General features: G+C 50.1%; 1 protein-coding gene across 4 annotated transcripts; it reads right to left on the bottom strand.

The window, feature by feature from the left end:
* Nucleotides 1-37: 37 nt before the first annotated feature.
* On the bottom strand, nucleotides 38-15,057 carry FDPS (farnesyl diphosphate synthase). 4 transcript variants are annotated; one of them, XM_021667340.2, is made up of 12 exons: nucleotides 14,974-15,057; nucleotides 10,395-10,506; nucleotides 9,390-9,602; nucleotides 9,150-9,312; nucleotides 7,439-7,579; nucleotides 3,232-3,312; nucleotides 2,962-3,084; nucleotides 2,516-2,604; nucleotides 2,355-2,427; nucleotides 986-1,063; nucleotides 754-888; nucleotides 38-298 (listed from the first exon to the last, which is right to left on the bottom strand). In XM_021667340.2, exons 3-12 carry the CDS (start codon nucleotides 9,563-9,565, stop codon nucleotides 98-100), a joined length of 1,260 nt encoding a protein of 419 aa, XP_021523015.1. In that variant the 5' UTR covers nucleotides 9,566-9,602; nucleotides 10,395-10,506; nucleotides 14,974-15,057; the 3' UTR covers nucleotides 38-97. The 4 variants fall into 4 exon arrangements, with proteins under 4 accessions (XP_021523015.1, XP_064226810.1, XP_021523016.1 ...); XM_064370740.1 differs by having other exon boundaries at nucleotides 9,390-10,506; XM_021667341.2 differs by lacking the exon at nucleotides 9,390-9,602.
* Nucleotides 15,058-18,803: the final 3,746 nt, after the last annotated feature.

Genomic DNA, 18,803 nt, shown 5'->3' with positions numbered 1-18,803 from the left:
AGCCAGACTCCCGCTGGGCCAAGCATGAACAGAACCACAAGATTAACACAATAATTTATTTATTGAGAGCCTCCTCTCCGCCCCTGCAGTCTCTAGGTCACTTTTTCCGCTTGTAGATTTTGCACGCAAGCCCCAGAAAGATAGCTGGGGGCAAGGGCGCTGCATACTGTTCAATGAGACCCATAATGTGGCTGTAACTGTCTTCCTCATACTGCGAGAACACGGCCGGCAGATCCAGCTCCTCATATAACGCCTTCACTCGGGCCACCTTCTCAGCCTCCTTCTGCCCGTAATTTTCCTGGAAGGGATTGGAGACAGGAAACTGGGCTTGGCCTTCCCCAGAGCCTCCAGGACACTCCCCCCGCCCAACTCCCTTCATTCACATATTCCAGAACATCTCCAAAGCCACCCACTCCCTGCCTCCAATTTTCAAGTGTCTCTAGATAGCTAAGATCCCAAGCTTCCCTTCACCATCCTAAATATTCCCCACATATTGGCTCAGACCACAGCATCCTCTACTCCAGGGTTTCTCAACCTTGGCACAATTGAAATTTGGGACCAGATAATCCTGTTTGGTGGAGCTGTTGTGTGTGTTATGTTTGGCAACATCTTTGGCTCCTGCCTGTACCACACACACAGCTGTGATGACGATGACAAAAAATGTCCCCTCAGGGGCAAAACTGCCTCCAGTTGGGAACCACTGCTCTGGCCTTTTCTCACCAGCTCAGGGACCCACCACCCACTCTCAAGCACCTTCAAGATCTGGCGCTGTTCCGGAGTGGATCGTTGCAGACACTGGACCACCAGCCAGCTGCATTTGTTGTCCTGGATGTCAGTGCCAACTTTGCCAGTCACACTGGGGTCCCCAAAGAGGTCAAGGTAATCATCCTGGGTGGGGGGAGGGGCAGCAAAGGAGACGGATGAGGCTCCAGGCAGAGGAGTGAAGCTGGTGCCTGTTCCCTGCAGCTGCCTCCTGCCTTCCTACCTGAATCTGAAAGAACTCTCCCATCTCCAGCAGGATCTTCTTGGCATTGGCATGCTCCTTCTCGCCATCAATTCCTGCCTATAAGGAAAGGGGGGTTAATAAGCCAAACCCCAGAGGTGCCTGCATATTCCTGGCTGCTTTCCCCCATGGAGTCTTGCCCTCCTGCAGCCCCAAATCTCTCCTCTCTTCAGACATCTTGGCTTCCCTGACCTAGACAGTCCTTGACTGATGATCCAACCACAATCCCACTTATTTTTGGCTAGACCTTCCTGGGAGTTCTAACAGAGATAAATCCATTCTAAAGGTGTTCAGCCTGTCTCTTCCCTCACAAATGTCAGTCCCCGAGTGTTATTCTGATCCATCTTCCTAATATTTTTACCTTCAACTTCTTCATGACGGAGTCTCACTCTGTCACCCAGACTGGAGTGCAGTGAAACGATCTTGACTCACTGCAACCTCTGCCTGCTGGGTTCAAGCAATTCTCCCGTCTCAGCCTCCTGAATTATCTGGGACTATAGGCATATACCACCATGCCCGGCTAATTTTTTTTTTTTTTTTTTTAGTAGAGACGGGGTTTCACCATGCTGGCCAGGCTGGTCTCGAACTCCTGACCTTGTGATCCACCCACCTCGGCCTCCCAAAGTGCTGGGATGACAGGCGTGAGCCACCAGGCCCGGCCATCTCCAACTTCAAGATGAAAAGGAAATGTGGAGAAGCAAGGTCAGGGTAGGCAGTTAATCCCACTGACTGCCTTTAATCCACTCTTCTCAACCAGGATGATCTCCTCTGCACTCCTACCCATACTGAGACGCAGGATTTATTGTTCCTTTATTACGGGCTAAGCACTTTCATATCCCTTGCCTTGCTTAATCTTTTCTTTTCTTTTTTGAGACGGAGTTTCGCTCTTGTTGTGCAAGCTGGAGTGTGCAATGGCACGATCTTGATCTCGGCTCACAACCTCTGCCTCCCGGGTTCAAGCGATTCTCCTGCCTCAGCCTCCCAAGTAGCTGGGATTACAGGCATGCACCACCACGTCTGGCTAATTTTGTATTTTTAGTAGAGATGGGGTTTCTCCATGTTGGTCAGGCTGGTCGGGAACTCCTCACCTCAGGTGATCCGCCCACCTCAGCCTCCCAAAGTGCTGGGATTACAGGCGTGAGCCACCACACCCAGCCACCTTGCTTAAAGAACAGTCCTGTGAGATAGGAATTTTATCCCCAGTTGAGGAAAGATACTCAGCGAGACCGATTTGCTCAAGGTCACACAGCCATTCACCAGGGGTAGCAGAGTGTTCACGTTGTCTGCTCTATGCCTTCCTGTCCAAAAGCCCCCATCAGCAGAGCGGAGAAGGGTGAGGAGGCTCACTCACCATGTACATGGCTGCAGCTACAGGAAGGTAGAAGGAGTAGAAAGCCGTCTTGTACTTGACAATAGATTTGTACCTGGGTAAGGGGAGAAGAGAAGCTCGTCAGGAGGGCAGTCCACATCCTGCGCCCTCCCTCGCTGCATCTGGTTCGCCCTGTCCCTCACCTCTTTTCAGTGAATCTGCCGAGATCCACATTGCCCTGGGGGGCTGTGATGAGGTCCAGGGTCTGCCCAATCTCAGTCTGATAGGAACTCTAAAAAGACGAAGACAGCCCATGAGCCAAGCTCTCTCCAGCTATGCAAAACCCTGATATCCTGAGCACAACGTCCCTAACAGCTGACAACTGGGCAGAATCAGAAAGGCAACAGAAGGGGAGAAGGCCCCAAAACTCAAGGTCCATATTCATACACACAGTCCTTTATCACCTTTCCTTCCAGTCACACAGGGACAGAGAAGCCCTTTCTGCCACTTCCCAACTTACTTCCTCACTTTCGTTCCCTTCCAGGCCCCCTGCAATCCTGTGCCTTGAAACCAGCTAGATGAGCATGTCCCATAGAGGCCAAGGCTACCAGTGGCAGCCTCTGGGCATGGGGCCCTGTCTGCAGCATACCTGCAGGAAGAGCTCAATCAGGTTCAGGTAATAGGGCTGCTCCCGGCAGTAGAGCTTCAGCAGGCGGTAGATACATGCTTCCAGAAGGATAGCATCATTGATGGCATCCAAACCCACGCCTGGCTGGGACGGCAGAGAGAAAAACAAGCAATCAATCTCTAGCCTCGGCTCATACTAAGAGCCATCACCCCAACACCTCAGCCAGGCCATATGTAACCACCTCCCTGTGGCCTGTCCCCATACCCACTGCTACTTTACTGCCCCCATTACCTTCTGATACCAGCAGATCTGTCCCCGGCGGGTGAGGGATGAATCCATGATGTCATCTGCCACCAGGAAGAAAGCTTGCAGCTAGGAAGAGTGGAATAAGACCTGCAGGGCTCCTCATTACTGTTCCTTCTATCAGCAATGGAGCTGCTACTTTATATCTGTATCCGTATATAGGTTTGCTTTGTTTTTTGGCGGGGACCGAGTCTCCTGTTGTCCAGTGCAGTGGTGTGATCACGGCTCACTGTAGCCTCTACCTCCCAGGCTCAACTGAACCTCCCACTTCAGTTTCCTGAGTACCCGAGACCACAGGCACACACCACATGCCTGGCTAATTTTTTTTTTAATTTAATTTTTGTAGAGACAGGGTCCCACTATGTTCCTCAGGCTGGTTTTGAACTCCTAGTTCAAGTGATCCTCCTGCCTCAGCCTCCTAAAGTACTGGGATTACAGGCGTGAGCCACCATGCCCAGGCCAGAGCTGCTGCCTTTGATAGTCCCTATGAGCCGGGAAGGTCAGGATGGGGAGGCAGAAGACTTCTGTGCTATGGGGACTTGGAAAGTGACATAACCTGTTTGGCTCAGACTCCTTGCCTATGACACGAAACTACAACACTCTTGTTTTAGGTAAGACACTAGAACAGATCGCTGGCATCTCTAATCAGCTCTAGATCATGCCTGGTATCAGGGAGATGAGGAAACACCTTCATACACCGTACTCTATTCTTGCCAAAAACCTCAATGAATGCTTGAGGATCTGTTCATGCAACTGACTTTACATTACTTCCTAAACAAAAGAAGATATTCCCACATTGCCCCCAGCACTGTGCTTGAACACCTCAGTGACTAGGGACACAGCCTCACCTAAAGGAGCTCCTTTGTGGTGCAGGTCTAATCAGCTGGAACTGAAATCTGACTTTGACCGACGGGTCTTAAACACCTTTAAACGTTTTTAAATGTTAGCAAAGTGTTACTCTTCTGAATGCCCATTTGAAGGTACCTGAACGTGTCAGGTTTCCCACTAGACCATAAACTCCGTGGAGGGAGGGACAATACGTCTTCCCTCTTGGCATCTGCAGACCCTAGCATAGCACTAGCCCTGGAGTGAGAGCTTCCTAAACACTTGTCTGATGAAGAAATTAAAAATGAAACACTCTAACATTCCACATGACACTTCCTGCAGTCAGTCAGACTATATCTTTTGGTTCCTTAAATAGCTTTTTTTTTTTGAGATGGAGTCTCACTCTGTCACCCAAGCTGGAGTGCAGTGGCACTATGTGGGCTTGCTGCAACTTCTGCCTCCCGGGTTCAAGGGATTCTCCTGCCTCAGCCTCCCGAGTAGCTGGGACTACAGGCACATGGGTAGAGATGGGGTTTTACCATGTTGGTCAAGCTGGTCTCAAATGGCTGAACTTGTGATCTGCCTGCCTGGCCTTGGGTTGTTTTTTTTTTTTTTTTTTTAAAGAGAACAGGTCTTATTATGTTGCCCAGGTTGGACTTGAACTCCAGGCTCAAGTGATCCTCCTGCCTCAACCTCTTGAAAAGCTAGGATTATAGGCACACACAGCTCAAGACATGGTTTTTATTTTTATTACTTACTTTTTTATTTTTGAGACAGGGTTTTACTTTCGTTGCCCAGGCTGGAGTGCAATAGTGTGATCTTGGCTAACTGCAACCTCTGCCTCCCAGATTCAAGCGATTCTTCTGACTCAGCCTCCCACATAGCTGGGATTATAGGCACGCACCACCACACCCGGCCAATTTTTGTGTTTTCAGTAGAGATGAGGTTTCACCATGTTGGTCAGGCTGGTCTCGAACTCCTGAACTCAGCCTTAGCGACCCAAAATGCTGAGATTACAGGCGTGAACCAATGCACCTGACCCTATACCCAGGTTTTTATTTTTATTGTTATTTTCTTTTGAGACAGGATCTCACTCCGTCACTCATGCTGGAGCAGAAGACATGGTTTCTAAAACTCCATCCCATCCTAGTCCTGTGTGCTGCAGTGGCCACACTGCAGAGGAAGCATGCAACACCTCCCGCCACAGCTCCAGCATGGGCCGTGGGGAAAGGACCATTGCAATCACTGCTGCTGTTCCAGGCAGGGTCCTCAGGGAAGGAGGCATCCATCTGCACCTTCACCTCTGACCTAACCCCAGAAGGGTAGTAGGGAGGTCCCAGGCTTTCCACATCGAAGGCACATGTTTAAATTACTCTGTGTTTATTTGGAGTATCATGGTTTCCCCAAAGCCAATGATCACTGCCTTTCAAGGGTGACTGTAAGGACAATCTCGTTTCAGCCACCACCACTCAACCATGATGGTCTCCAAGAGAATTAATTCCCTGGCCTCCCCGAATTTCCTCTGCCTCCTAGCCCTGATTCTTAACCCCACCAGCACTTTCTATTTATTAGGGAAATTAAAAAAAAAAAAAAAAAAAAACCCAAGCCAGGCACAGTGGCTTACCCTAGTACTTTGGAAGGCTGAGGCAGGCAGATCACTGAAGCCCAGGAGTTCAAGACCAGCCTGGGCAACATAGTGACACTCCATCTCTACAAAAAAAAACTTTTAAAAAGCCAGGTGTGGTGGCAGGCACCTATAGTCCCAGCTAGGGAGGCTGAGGTGGAAGGATGGCTTGAGCCCAGGAGGTTGAGGCTACAGTATGCCATGATTGCACCACTACACTCCAGCCTGGGCAACAGAGTGAGGCTCTGTCTCTAAAAAAAATTAGACCAGGCATGGTGGCTCACACCTATATTCCCAGCATTTTGGGAGATTAAGATGAGCGGATTACTTGATGCCATGAGTTCAAGATTAGCCTCGGCAACATGGCAAAACCTAGTCTCTACAAAAAAAAAAAAATTAGCTGGGTAGAGGTACACGCCTATAGTCTCAGCTACTTGGGAGGCTGAGGTGGGAGGACTGCTTCAGCTCCAGAGGCAGAGATTGCAGTAAGCCATGATCATGCCACTGCATTCCAGGCTGGGTGACAGAGTGAGACCCCCATATCAAAAAAAAAAAAATTTTTTTTTTGAGATGGAGTTGTTTTGCTCTTGTTGCCCAGGTGGAGTACAATGGCGTGATCTCGGGTCACCACAACTTCCGACTTCCGGGTTCAAGCGATTCTCCTGCCTCAGCCTCCCGAGTACCTGGGATTATAGGCATGGGCCACCACGCCCGGCTAATTTTGTATTTTTAGTAGAGACGAAGTTTCTCCACGTTGGTCAGGCTGGTCTCGAACTCTCAACCTCAGGTGATCCACCCACCTCAGCTCCCAAATGCTTCCCTCTCCCTGGATGACATGGTCCTATTATCTCCTTAGAAGCAAATCCCTATTCTTCAGAACCATCTCCCTGACAAGTTCCAGACTGGAATTTCCACCACCCATAGGACCGGCAGATCCCCCTACTCCACCCATACCAAGAACGTGCCCAGGCTGACTGTGCTCAGCACTTCTTCCCTTGAGCCAGCTGCTCCTCTCAGGCCAGGAACTCAGCATCACTGTCACTCACCAAGTTCTGAATGCTCTTCCCTTTTGTGCTCACTGCACCCTCCTCGGGTATGGTACCCTCCCAGAACCCAGTCCCCGTGTCACTCATGAAAGCTTTAGGCCATGCCAGCAAATTATACACCTTCAAGGGCAAGATGAGCTGGCACAGAAGACGAGCGGATGTGGGGGTGGGAGCAAATCAGAAAGCACACAGGAGAGCACGTGCCCTGGGTCTCGGGGAAGTTGCATCCGCTCAGCTTCAGCCAACTGTTGCTATGCAGGAACATGGACCCAGGTCTTACGATTTTCCAAGCCATGCTAGAAATCTAGGTTTCAGTGTAAAATCTCTTTGTAAAATTTAGGAGATTTAATTTTAAAACATTTTCAAAAACTATCAGTGAGCTGCCAGTTTTCAATCTGTGCTTCAGAACAGCCTTTGGAAGACCTGTCATTTTTATGGCTGTCCTCTGCTCAGAGGAAAGAGCTGACACCACTCTGCCCAGTTCCGAGGCCCAGTCCACCCTATCCACACCTATCTACAGCCACCATTGTACCTAATGGCAAGAGTCTCCCCACATTAGTTAACCCGTGCAGTGATTCACTCTAAATTTGGCCATAGCGCACTAGAGAAAAACACAAACCAGAGACAAGTTTCAGGTCCCCCCGCCCACCCATTCCCACCCAAGTCGCAGGAAACGTCTCCCTTCCCCGACGCCTCTCACCAGTTCCACACACCAGCCCACAGTCAGAGCCCGCTGGAGACTATCAGCATCCTGTTTCCTTGGCTCCACGAGCTCCCGGAACGCTACTAGCACCGTCAAACCCCGGTGATATTTGCCTCCAATGGCGTTGTACTCCAGGACCTGGAGGGCAAGGGGAGAGGGACAGGGTATCAGGGTCCACACGGCAGCTACTGTGAGTTTTCTCCTCACACTCTCCCATTTCCAGCCACCACCTGATTTTATCCTCCCCAACCCCAACTCCTCTTCACGGAGCCTCTGGAATTGCTACTGTCTTTACTCCTTCCCCAAAGCCCTGGGGCAAAGCTAGAAGAGATCCCAGTGCCCAGGCACGTTCTTTCTGCACGGTCTACTCTAGTCAATTTACGAGATGGAGTCTCACTCTGTTGCCCAGGCTGGAGCGCAGTGGCATGATCTCTGCTCACTGCAACCTCCACCTCCATGTTCATGCAATTCTCCTTCCTCAACCTCCTAAGCAGTTGGGACTACAGGTGCACAACACCACACTCAGCTAATTTTTGTCTTTTTAGTAGAGAAGGGGTTTCACCATATTGGCCAGGCTGGTCTCAAGCTCCTGACCTCATGATCCACCTGTCTCGGTCTCCCTAAGTGCTGGGATTACAGGCGTGAGCAACCGTGCCTGGCCAAGACTTCTCTTTTTTTTGAGACAGAGTCTTGCTAGAGTGCAGTGACGCAATCTCGGCTCACTCCAACCTCCGCCTTCCAGGTTCAAGCGATTCTCCCGGCTCAGCCTCCTGAGTAGCTGGGATTACAAGCACACACCATCATGCCTGGCTAATCTTTGTATTTTTGTAGAGACAGAGTTTTGCCATGTTGGCTAGGCTGGTCTTGAACTCCTGACCTCAAGTGATCGGCCCACCTCGGCCTCCCAAAGTGCTGGGATTATAGGCATGAGCCACCTCGCTGGGCCAAGACTTCTCTTTTAATCCCTATTCCAGTATAGGCAAACCTCCCCTTTCCCTTGGTTCCCCTCAGATATATGAGATAGACGGCATTTATAAAAAGAATTTTAATAGATACTCCAAAATCAATGGGAAAAAAACAGCAAGTATCACAGGAGTAGTTCATGTCCTAGAATAGGAGTTTCTTTCTTACTTTCTTTCTTTCTTTCTTTTCTTTCTTTCTTTTTTTTTTTTTAATCTTTAAAGCTCTTTAGATTCAGATTTTTTTCTTTTTTTTTTTGAGACAGGGTTTCACCAGGCTGGTCTCGAACTCCCGACCTCAGGTGATCCACCCACCTCAGCCTCCCAAAATGCCGAGATTACAGGCGTGAGCCACCATGTCCATCCCTAGAATAGGAGTTTCTAATGATACAATAATTTCACTCAGGCACCAGGGAGATAGAACAACATCAGACTGCCTTCCTCCCAGGTCTCTGCCAAGGTAGCAGCTTTTGATTTCAGGACACAAAATTAGAGACTTGCCAGGCTCAAGGCCACCACCCTCAAGCAAAGCAGTCTGGATGACCCACCTTCCATCACAGCCAAAAGTCAGGATGACGGACTGAATAAGTATACTTGCCCAGGCCCCAACCCCTCAATAGGCTTGAGTCCCTCAGGTAAAAGCCTTCTCTCACATCTGTCAAAAGTCCCCCACAAGCCACAGGTGAATCCCACGTGTATACAGAGCAACCAAACCAAAGACTCACTCCCCCAAGTCATGAATCCCTCACCTCCTTGAGCCGGGCAATAGCATCTCCTGTCTCTGGGTGCCCCATCTCATCCTCAGTCAGCACCCTAACGATCTGGGAGAAGTGCTGAACAAAATCCTGCTTTTCTTGGGCATAAACATCTGATTTCTGGTCTCCATTCATTCTGAGGGAGGAGCAAAGGGCTCTGAGGAGAAGAAAAACAAGTCAGAAACCTGACCAGCTGCTCCCCTCCCCAAGGCCCCTCACCCCAACCACACTCACCGAGGCTCCTCTGTCCACGCTTGGCACCAGCATCGGGCACTGTGCCAGGCCAGGACTGGGTACCCGAGCACCAGGGAGGGCCGCCGTAGGGAACCCAAACACCTCTCTCGGGGTGCCCAGTAGGGGGCTGGCAGCAGGAAGACCCCCACAGATCTCAACCAGCGGGACAAGGGCATCGTGGGAGTGGCATAGGGAGGGGGCGCCAAGCACTCCCTGCAGGGGCAAGCACCAAAGGCAGAGGCATGGTGGCAGCTCCCCAGATCACTTCCACCCCAGCCTTAGCCCAGAGTGCCCCTCCTTCTTGTGGAATGTGCTTAGGGACAATTAGAGGAAGGATATGCAGGAAACAAAAAGTAGGGCTGCGTGACTGAGACCCAACTAATTGCCACTTATAAACAGGCTAGAACTCAATGCCTTTAAGACGGCGTCCACAAGGCGGGTAAGGATGTGGTACACAGTAAAGTACCCCAGGAGCAGGGGCTGAAAGGACCCTTAAGTCATCCTATTTTACACAAGTCAAACTGAGGCTCTAGGAGGTAGAAAGATAGTAGAGGCAGAGTCAAATCTAGAACCCAGGTCTCTCCTGGGAGATGGAGGGGGGTGCCCAGGGTCTGCGCTACGTCCCAACGAGGGGAGAAGCATTGGGGCCGGAACCCATGGGTGCTGCGTCCATATGGTCTGGGGTGCTGGAACCGCGCGTCCCGAGCCTCACAGGAAGCGCTAGGACTGCGCAGACAGGCTCGGAGCAACTCTGGACGGGAGAGAAGGGCTCGCAGCAAAGGAGTATACCGGGGTCCGGGCATATTGGGGGTTTCAGGAAAGCACAAGGGCAGAGTTTGGAAGTCTCTGCACGCCCAGAAGGCCAGCCAGTCTAGTCCACCGACCCTCAAAACGGAGAAACTCTGATACAACAGGCTGAGCTTCCCGTGCCTCCCAGTATCGTTACAGAAGCAAGGTACGGTCTCGGATCCCTTCCTCCAAGGCCCAGCACACAACCTCTCTCACCTGTTCCTGGATCCGGGTTCCTGCTCGGTCCTGCTAGTTGGCGGGTACTCCTAAAAGCAGAATCCACTCCGCGCTTGGCTCTATGGGTCGAGTAGTTCTCGCTATCCCCACACTATTGGCAGAAATGCATAATTAGACTACAACCCCCAGCGTGCCGCGGGAGGGACAGACGACCTCATCCTGGCGTGGCCGGGCTGGGAGGAGACGAGCCGCGTTGATTGGCTCGTGGCCCTCGTGTGAGCATGGCGCACTGTGACGAACGACCAATGGAAGGGCTGAAGCCTAGAGGGCGCGCCTGGAGGTATCACGGCTGGAAGCGAGCCAGGCGGGGAACGTCCCAGCTCTGGCTCTGACTGCCGCCTCCTTTACTACAATTTTCGACATCTTCCTGGACAGCTGAATGGCCTGTTAGTAAAACGCAATAGGACTAGCTTTGTCACTTATTAGTTCTCTAACTTCAGGCAAATCATTTAACATCTCTGATCCTCAGTTAACTTTCTTGAAACTAGCTTTCCTCATCTGTTGAATGAGGGTGATAATACCACGAGGTAATGTGTTTAAAGTGCTTTTAGGGCTTAAAGATGAGCCTTAGCCGGGAGCGGTGGCTCACGCCTGTAATCCCAACACTTTGGGAGGCCGAGGCGGGCGGATCACCTGAGGTCGGGAATTCGAGACCAGCCTGGCCAACGTGGCAAAACCCCGTCTCTACTAAAAATACAAAAATTAGCTGGGTGTGGTGTCATGTGAACTTGAAAACTGCTTAGACTTATTTACTTAATTTATGAGTGCTCTTTTATTTATAAGCCAATTTGGTAGACACAATATATAACAATAAGTGTACATACAAATAAACACATCTAGACGTGTATACACACACATAAATGAAAATTCAATAGCTTGAAACCTTAGCTATGAGATAGCGATACAAGCTTGATGGTTTTACTTTGCCCCATGGATGAAGGCTGTGATCCAAAATTTCAGGTAAAACAGTCTCCATGGCAGTTTTATTTACTATTTATTTATGTATTCATTTATTGAGACACAGTCTCTCTCTGTCGCCCAGGCTGGAGTGCAGCAGCGCAATCTTGGCTCACTGCAACCTCCACCTCCTGGGCTCAAGTGATTCCCCTACCTCAGCTTCCTGAGTAGCTGGGACTCCAGGCACAGCACCATGCCCAGCTAATTTTTTGTATTTTTAGTAGAGACGGGATTTTACCATGTTGGCCAGGATGATCTCGATCTCCTGACCTCGTGATCCACTCGCCTCAGCCTCCCAAAGTGCTGATTTTATAGGTGTGAGCCACAGCGCCCGGCCCACAACTAGCTAATTTTCAAAAAAATCTTTGACCGGTCACGGGTTTTTTTTTGTTTTTTTTGAGACAGAGTTTCACTCTTGTTGCCCAGGCTGGAGTGCAATGGTGCAACCTCCGCCTCCTGGGTTCAAGGGATTCTTGTGTCTCAGACTCCCAAGATAGCCAGGATTACAGGCATGTGGCACCATGCCTGGCTAATTTTGTATATTTTTTTTTTTTTAGTAGAGACGGGATTTCTCCATCTTGGCCAGGCTGGTCTCGAACTTCTGACCTCAGGTGATCCGCCCACCTCAGCCTCTCAAAGTGCTGGGATTACAGGCGTGAGCCACTGCGCCCAGCCTTTTTTTTTTTTTTTTTTTTTGAGTCTGAAAAAAAAACTCTTCTCAAAAAAAAAAAAAATCATTTTAGAGATGGAGTCTTGCTACATGGCTCAGGTTGGTCTGGAACTCCTGACCTCAAGTGATCCTCTTGCCTCAGCCACTGGAGTCCCTGGGATTATAGGTGTGAGCCACTGTGCTCTCACTTTCTTTAAGGTGCAGAGAGTCAAGGAGGTAGAGCAGGATGTGGTGGGAGCAAGGAAGTGAAACGAAGTTAACTTAGCTGTAACAGACGGTGGCACGAGGAGGAGGGCTGAACAGTGGAGAGTGGCCTCAGTCACATGGTGGTGGTGAGAGGTATGTAATTGAATACAAGGGTCTGTAGCCCAGGAGAGAAGCTGGAGTTGGACCTTTTTAATTCAAGCCAAGGGCTGAGCCCCATTATCATTCATTCATCCTTCAAAAATTATGTATTTGGCTGGGCATGGTGACTCACATCTGTAATCCCAGCCCTTTGAGAGGCTGAGGCAGAAGGATCACTTGAACCCAGTTCGAGACCAGCCTGAGGAACCTAACAAAACCCCATCTGGGCCGGGTGCGGTGGCTCACGCTTGTAATCTCAGCACTTTGGGAGGCCGAGGCGGGTGGATCACGAGGTCAAGAGATCGAGACCATCCTGGTCAACATGGTGAAACCCCGTCTCTACTAAAAATACAAAAAATTAGCTGGGCATGGTGGTGCGTGCCTGTAAACCCAGCTACTCAGGAGGCTGAGGCAGGAGAATTGCCTGAACCCAGGAGGCGGAGGTTGTGGTGAGCCGAGATCGCGCCATTGCACTCCAGCCTGGGTAACAAGAGCAAAACTCCGTCTCAAAAAAAAAAAAACCCATCTGTACTAAAAATACAAAACATTAGCCAGGTGTGGTGGCACATGCCTGTAATCCCAGCTATCTGGTAGGCTGAGGTGGGAGGATAGCTTAAGCTCAGGAGGGCAAGGCTGCAGTGAGCTGTGATCATACCACTGTACTCCAGCCTGGGCGACAGGAGTGAGACCCTGTCTCAAAAAAATAATAATAACAAAAAATTAGGCCGGGTGCGGTGGCTCACGCCTGTAATCTCAGCACTTTGGGAGACCGAGGCGGGTGGATCATCTGAAGTCAGGAGTTCAAGACCAGCCTGGCCAACATGGTGAAACTCTGTCTCTACTAAAAATACAAAAAATAGTTGGGCATGGTGGCAGATGCCTGTAACTCCAGCTACTCAGGAGGCTGAGGCAGGAGAATCGCTTGAACTTGGGAGGCAGAGGCTACAGTGAACTGAGATCACGGCATTGGACTTCAGCTTGGCGACAGAGGGAGACTCCATCTCAAATAAATGTGTGTGTGTGTGTGTGTGTGTGTGTGTGTGTGTGTATAAAACAAAAACTATCGAAACCTACTAGGTTCTAGGAATATAGCAGAGAACAAAGACAAAAATCTCAGCGCTCGAAGAACTGACACTCTAGCTTAGGGACGAGAACACATTTAATGAATGTAAAATCTATCAAAGCAGAGCATGGATGGAGGGCAAAGCAAAGGGATGACTAAGTATTAACTAGAGTGAGGAGAGACCTCACTGGCAAGGTGATATCTGAAAGGAGATCAGAAGGAAGCAATGAGCAAGGTGTATGGCCATCTGCGGGAGGACACTCTCTATAAGTAGAGGAAGGGAACAACAGATAGATTTCAGTGAGTCCATTATACATGTGAGCAGGGCTGGACACGGTGGCTCACACCTGTAATCCCAGCACTTTGGGAGGCCGAGATGGGTGGACCGCTTGAGGTTAGGAGGTCAAGACCTGAGGTTAGGAGGCCAACATGGCAAAACCCCATCTCTACTAAAAATACAAAAATTAGCCAGGTGTGGTGGCACATGCCTGTAATCCCAGCTACTCAGGAGGCTGAGGCAGGAGAATTGCTTGGACCCAGGAGATGGAGGCTGCAGTGAGCTAAGATGGCACCACTGTATTCCAGCCTTGGTGACAGAGTGAGACTCGGTCTCAAAAATATAATAATAACATAAATAAATAAATAAAATTGTGAGCAAAATTGAGGCCTCCCTTTTATGGCCTCAATATGCAAGGAGTCCAAGATCTATTACTAAGTGGGGAAGAAAAACAGTACCGAGTCGTATGTATGGTACCATTGCTATCACTTGCATAAAAAGGGGTGAGATAATATATTGTTTATATTTTGGTACAATACATAGACATTTCATAAATGTTAGGTGCTAGGAGGAGCTGAGCAGCGGGGTCATGGAGTTTAGAAACCAGCTCTTCAGCCGGGCGCGGTGGCTCACAACTGTAATCCTAGCACTTTGGGAGGCCGAGGTGGGTGGATCACTTGAGGTCAGGAGTTCGAGACCAGCCTGGCCATCATGGTGAAACCCCATCTTTAAAAAAAAAGAAAAGAAAAGAAAAAGAATTTTAAAAAAGAAAGAAAGAAAGAAACCAGCTCTTCACCTATACTCTGTTGCCCAGGCTGGAGTGGAGTGGTGCAATCTCCGCTCACTGCAACCTCCGCCTCCCCGGTTCAAATGATTCTCCTGCCTCAGCCTCCCGAGTAGCTGGGACTACAGGGGCACGCCACCACGCCCAGCTAATTTTTGTATTTTTAGTAGAGACGGGGTTTCACCATATTGGCCAGGCTGGTCTCAAACTCCTGACCTCATGATCCGCCCGCCTCGGACTCCCAAAGCGCTGGGATTACAGGCGTGAGCCACCGCACCCGGCCGTGCCTTTGAATTTTGTATACTGTATTGTGCAAATATTTATTCAAGTTAACATAAACACAGCCTTAAGGTTTCATGCATGCAGGGCCCCACCCCCAGTATTCTGATTCCTGGGACTGGAGAGGAGTCACCATGTACAGAACAGCAATAATTCCGTGCTCTCTGCTGGAGCAGGACTCACAGCGCTTCCGTGGACACCATCGCATCGCGCCCCCCAGGAGGTTTATCATCTCGTTTGCCGGTGACGAAGCTGACGCTGAGACTGTCTCTCCACACGAGAGAGGGGGTTGAACGTCGCCGTGGGGGCGGACGGGAGGCGCCTGCCGCCCCGCCTTTTCCCCGCCCGGGGGCTCTCGGGTGCCCCTCGCAGGCAGGCCGTGGCCCGTCCCCCGGTGTGGCGCCGCGGTTTGCAGAATACAATGGCGTTAGGCAGGAGACAGCCTGAACTGTGTGTGCGGCTCTGTAGGCGTGAGTGTGTGCCCGTGTGTGAACACGAGTGCGTGTCTGTGCGGGCGCATGTGTGAGGCTCAGGTGTCTCTGTGTGAGTCGGCGTGTGTGAGTGTGGACACCGTGTGTTGGAGAGGAGTGTGTATTTGTGTTTGTGTGTGGAATGGGGGAGCTTTGTGTATGTGCGTGCATGTGTCTGAGCATGGGGCATCTCCTCTGTGAAGCTGCCCTGACCTCCTTCTGCCCCTACTCACAAGGCTCTGTCTCTCCTGCTGTCCCTCTGTGTCCCGAGCACAGTTCTGTCATCTCCCCCACATGCTTTATTAAATCTGACTGGCAGCGCTCCTGTCTCCATCCCCACACTGCGCAGAGACCTGGGCCCAGTGGCCTCACCTCCTCCACTCTGGCACGGAGCAGAGCAGGGCCCATATGGGGGCTCAGTCCACACCTGTGGAATGAAGGACCACCTGCGTTTGTGTCTGTGTGTGAGTGCGGCTGTTGAAGCATGTGTGTTTGTGGCATGGCAGGAGGGAGGGCTTTCAGCTGACAAAGCTAAGCGTTCTGTTTGGATGCTCGGCTTCTCCGTTTTCTCACCCACAGGCCTCCTGCTCAGGGATGATCCTGTGACAAAGTGCAGACCATCCTTCACGTGGTCACTTGTGGACCCAGGGTCAGCCAGACTGCTGAGGAAACTCTGGCCTGATTTCAGGTCAATGCATCTGTCCCTTAGCTGGACAGGACAAATGCTGCTTTGGAGAAATGTCCCCCACCACCTGCTAATTCCTTGGGACTGAGATCTCTGGGATTCCTATCCCCTCAATTGATTCTGGAGTCAGTTCAATATTGCCAGACCATAGCCCAGTACAGTGGCTTATGCCTGTAATCCCAGCACTTTGGGAGGCAGAGGTATGCAGATCACTTGAGCCCAAGAGGTCCACACCAAGCCTGGCCAACATGGCGAAACCCCATCTCTACTGAAAATGCAAAAAATTAGTCAGGCATGGTGGCACGCGCCTGTAATCCCAGCTACTTAAGAGGCTGAGGCATGAGAATCACTTGAACCCAGGAGGTGGAGGTTGCAGTGAGCCAAATTGCGCCACTGCACTCCAGCCTGGGTGACAAGAGTAAAACTCTGACTCCAAAAAAATAAATAAATAAAATAAATTACATCCTCTCTCTTCTCCTACTGGCTTCTGTGTTCCAGCACCCTGACCGATTACTTAGTAGCCCTTAACAAGATTTGTAGTTACGTATTTATTTCTCTGGTACTTGTTCATAGTCTGTCTCCTCACTATATGCTAAATCCCACAGAGGGCAAAGGCCCTGTCTGTTTTGCTCACCACTGTGTCCTTAGGCCCTGATACAGAGTAGGTGCTCAATAAAGATTGGACAGTGAGGAATGGGCAAATGGTAACTAATAAATGCTATGATGATGATGATGATGATGCTATCAAAGCCCTTCTAGAGAATCCCACCAGTTAGTATCAGCTGAATGCACAGCTAGTGTCACACCAAGAGTGGCATCAGGACAGCTCTAACAAAGGATGCCCCAAACCATCCCATGATGGGGCTGGTTGGGATTCCAACGAATGAAGCACCACATACCAGGGCTATCAGGCCAAAGCATACAGTAGGGGAACTTACCTACAGAGTGGCTGTTGCACATCCTTGCTGTGGATAATGGAACAAAGGGTGTTCTACCCAGGTATGTTCTCAAGGAGGGGGTTTGGTGTTTATAGGAGTGTTTAAGAAATTTGAGGCTAGTACTGTGGCTCACGCTTGTAATCCTTTGAGAGACCAAGGCAGGAGAACCACTTGAGCATAGGAGTTCAAGACCAACCTGGGCAACAAAATGGCACCTGTCTCTACAAAAATAAAAAGTCAACACCTGTGGAAAGAAAGGAAAAAAAGTATTTTTAATAAATAAAAATTTAGGCCAGTCACAGTGGCTCAAGCCTGTAATCCCAGCACTTTGGGAAGCCAAGGTGGGCAGATCGCCTGAGGTCAGGAGTTTGAGACCAGCCTGGCCAGCACGGTGAAACCCCATCTCTACTAAAAATACGGAAATTAGCTGGACGCGGTGGAACATGCCTGTAATCCCAGCTACTCGGGAGGCTGAGACATGAGAATTGCTTGAACCTGGGAGGCAGAGGTTGCAGTGAGCTGAGATTGCACTGCCAGCCTGGGCGACAGACTGAGACTCTGTCTCAAAAAAATAAAATTAAATAAATAAAAATCTAAAAAGTAGCCAGGCATGCTGGTGGACACCTGTTGTGCTGGCTACCTGGGAGGCTGAGGTGGGAGGATAGTTTGATCCCAGGATGTCAAGGTTACGGTGAGCCACGTGCCCTCTAGTATGGGTGACAGAGTGAGACCCTGTTTCAAGAAAAAAAAAGAAAGGCTGGGCGTGTGGCTCATACCTGTAATCCCAGCACTTTGAAAGACCAAAGCTAGCAGATCACTTGAGGCCAGGAGTTGGAGACCAGCCTGGCCAACATGATGAAACTCTGTCTTTACTAAAAATACAAAAATTAGCAGGGCGTGGTGGTGTGTGCCTATAGTTCCAGCCACTCGGGAGGCCGAGGCAGGAGAATGGCTTGGACCCGGGAGGCAGAGGTTGCAGTGAGCCGAGATTGCATCACTGCACTCCAGCCTGGTGACAGAGTGAGATCTGTCCCCCCACCAAAAAAAAAGAAAAAGTAAAAGAAATTTCTCGGGGGGCAGGATTCTGTAAGTTTAGCAAAATAGTCGATCTTTCAGTGTTTCCAGCAACAACCTAATCAAGTTCATCAGTGCCTGGGAATGTTCAATAAACCATCTTGGGTTCAAATCTGTAGGCGGAAACATGCAGCTGGGCAGGTCACAGAGCAGTCAAGGCACTCTGCATTTCTTGGTCGAGACAGAGAAAAAAGTGGGCAAAACTGGGTGACCCTACACCCACCGTACTCTCACAGTGCTCCCTTTTGCCTTTCTTCAGGCTCCAGCCCCAACTCTTAAAGCCCCGGCTTCCTAGATTCACTAACTTCAGTAAAGTACAAAAAAATGGGACCATATGTCTGGCCAAAAAAAAAAAAAAAAAAAAAATCTATTCAGATGGATGACCAGATAGTATAAATTGGTTGAAATTTTTTTTTTTTTTGGAGACGGAATCTCACTCTGTTGCCCAGGCTGGAGTGTGCAATGGTGTGATCTCAGCTCACTGCAACCCCTGTTTCCCAGGTTGAAGCAATTCTACTGCCTCAGCCTACCGAGCAGCTGGGACTACAGGCACCTGCCACTACGCCCAGCTAATTTTTGTATTTTTAGTAGAGATGGGGTTTCACCATGTTGGCCAGGCTGGTCTCGAACTCCTGACCTTGCAATCCGCCCGCCTCAGCCTCCCAAAGTGCTGGGATTACAGGCGTGAGCCACCATGCTTGGCGAAAATTTATCAGGAAAAATGGATGAGAGGAAATGACAGAAGATGAGGGCAGAGAGCAGGCAGTTGTTGGGGAGGGACTCAGACAGGGTGGCCTACTGGGTGTGCCCTTTTTCTCTTCTCTGGCTCCCTTAGATAAGACCAGC

Source organism: Aotus nancymaae, unplaced genomic scaffold (genome assembly GCF_030222135.1).
Source record: "Aotus nancymaae isolate 86718 unplaced genomic scaffold, 86718_ANA_hifiasm-v0.15.2.pri h1tg000108l, whole genome shotgun sequence".
NCBI lineage: Eukaryota > Metazoa > Chordata > Mammalia > Primates > Aotidae > Aotus > Aotus nancymaae.
This window is presented reverse-complemented; position numbering and strand designations above follow the sequence as displayed.

Bases quoted from the DNA above. Each gene is read 5' to 3' on its own strand.
- FDPS (XM_064370740.1), bottom strand. From the start codon at position 9,565: ATGCCCTTGTCCCGCTGGTTGAGATCTGTGGGGGTCTTCCTGCTGCCA. The intron at 3,313-7,438 runs GTGAGAGGCGTC...CACTCTTCCTAG, and splicing joins TGGGCTGGTGTGTGGAACTG to CTGCAAGCTTTCTTCCTGGT. The intron at 889-985 runs GTAGGAAGGCAG...CCCCCCACCCAG, and splicing joins GAGAGTTCTTTCAGATTCAG to GATGATTACCTTGACCTCTT.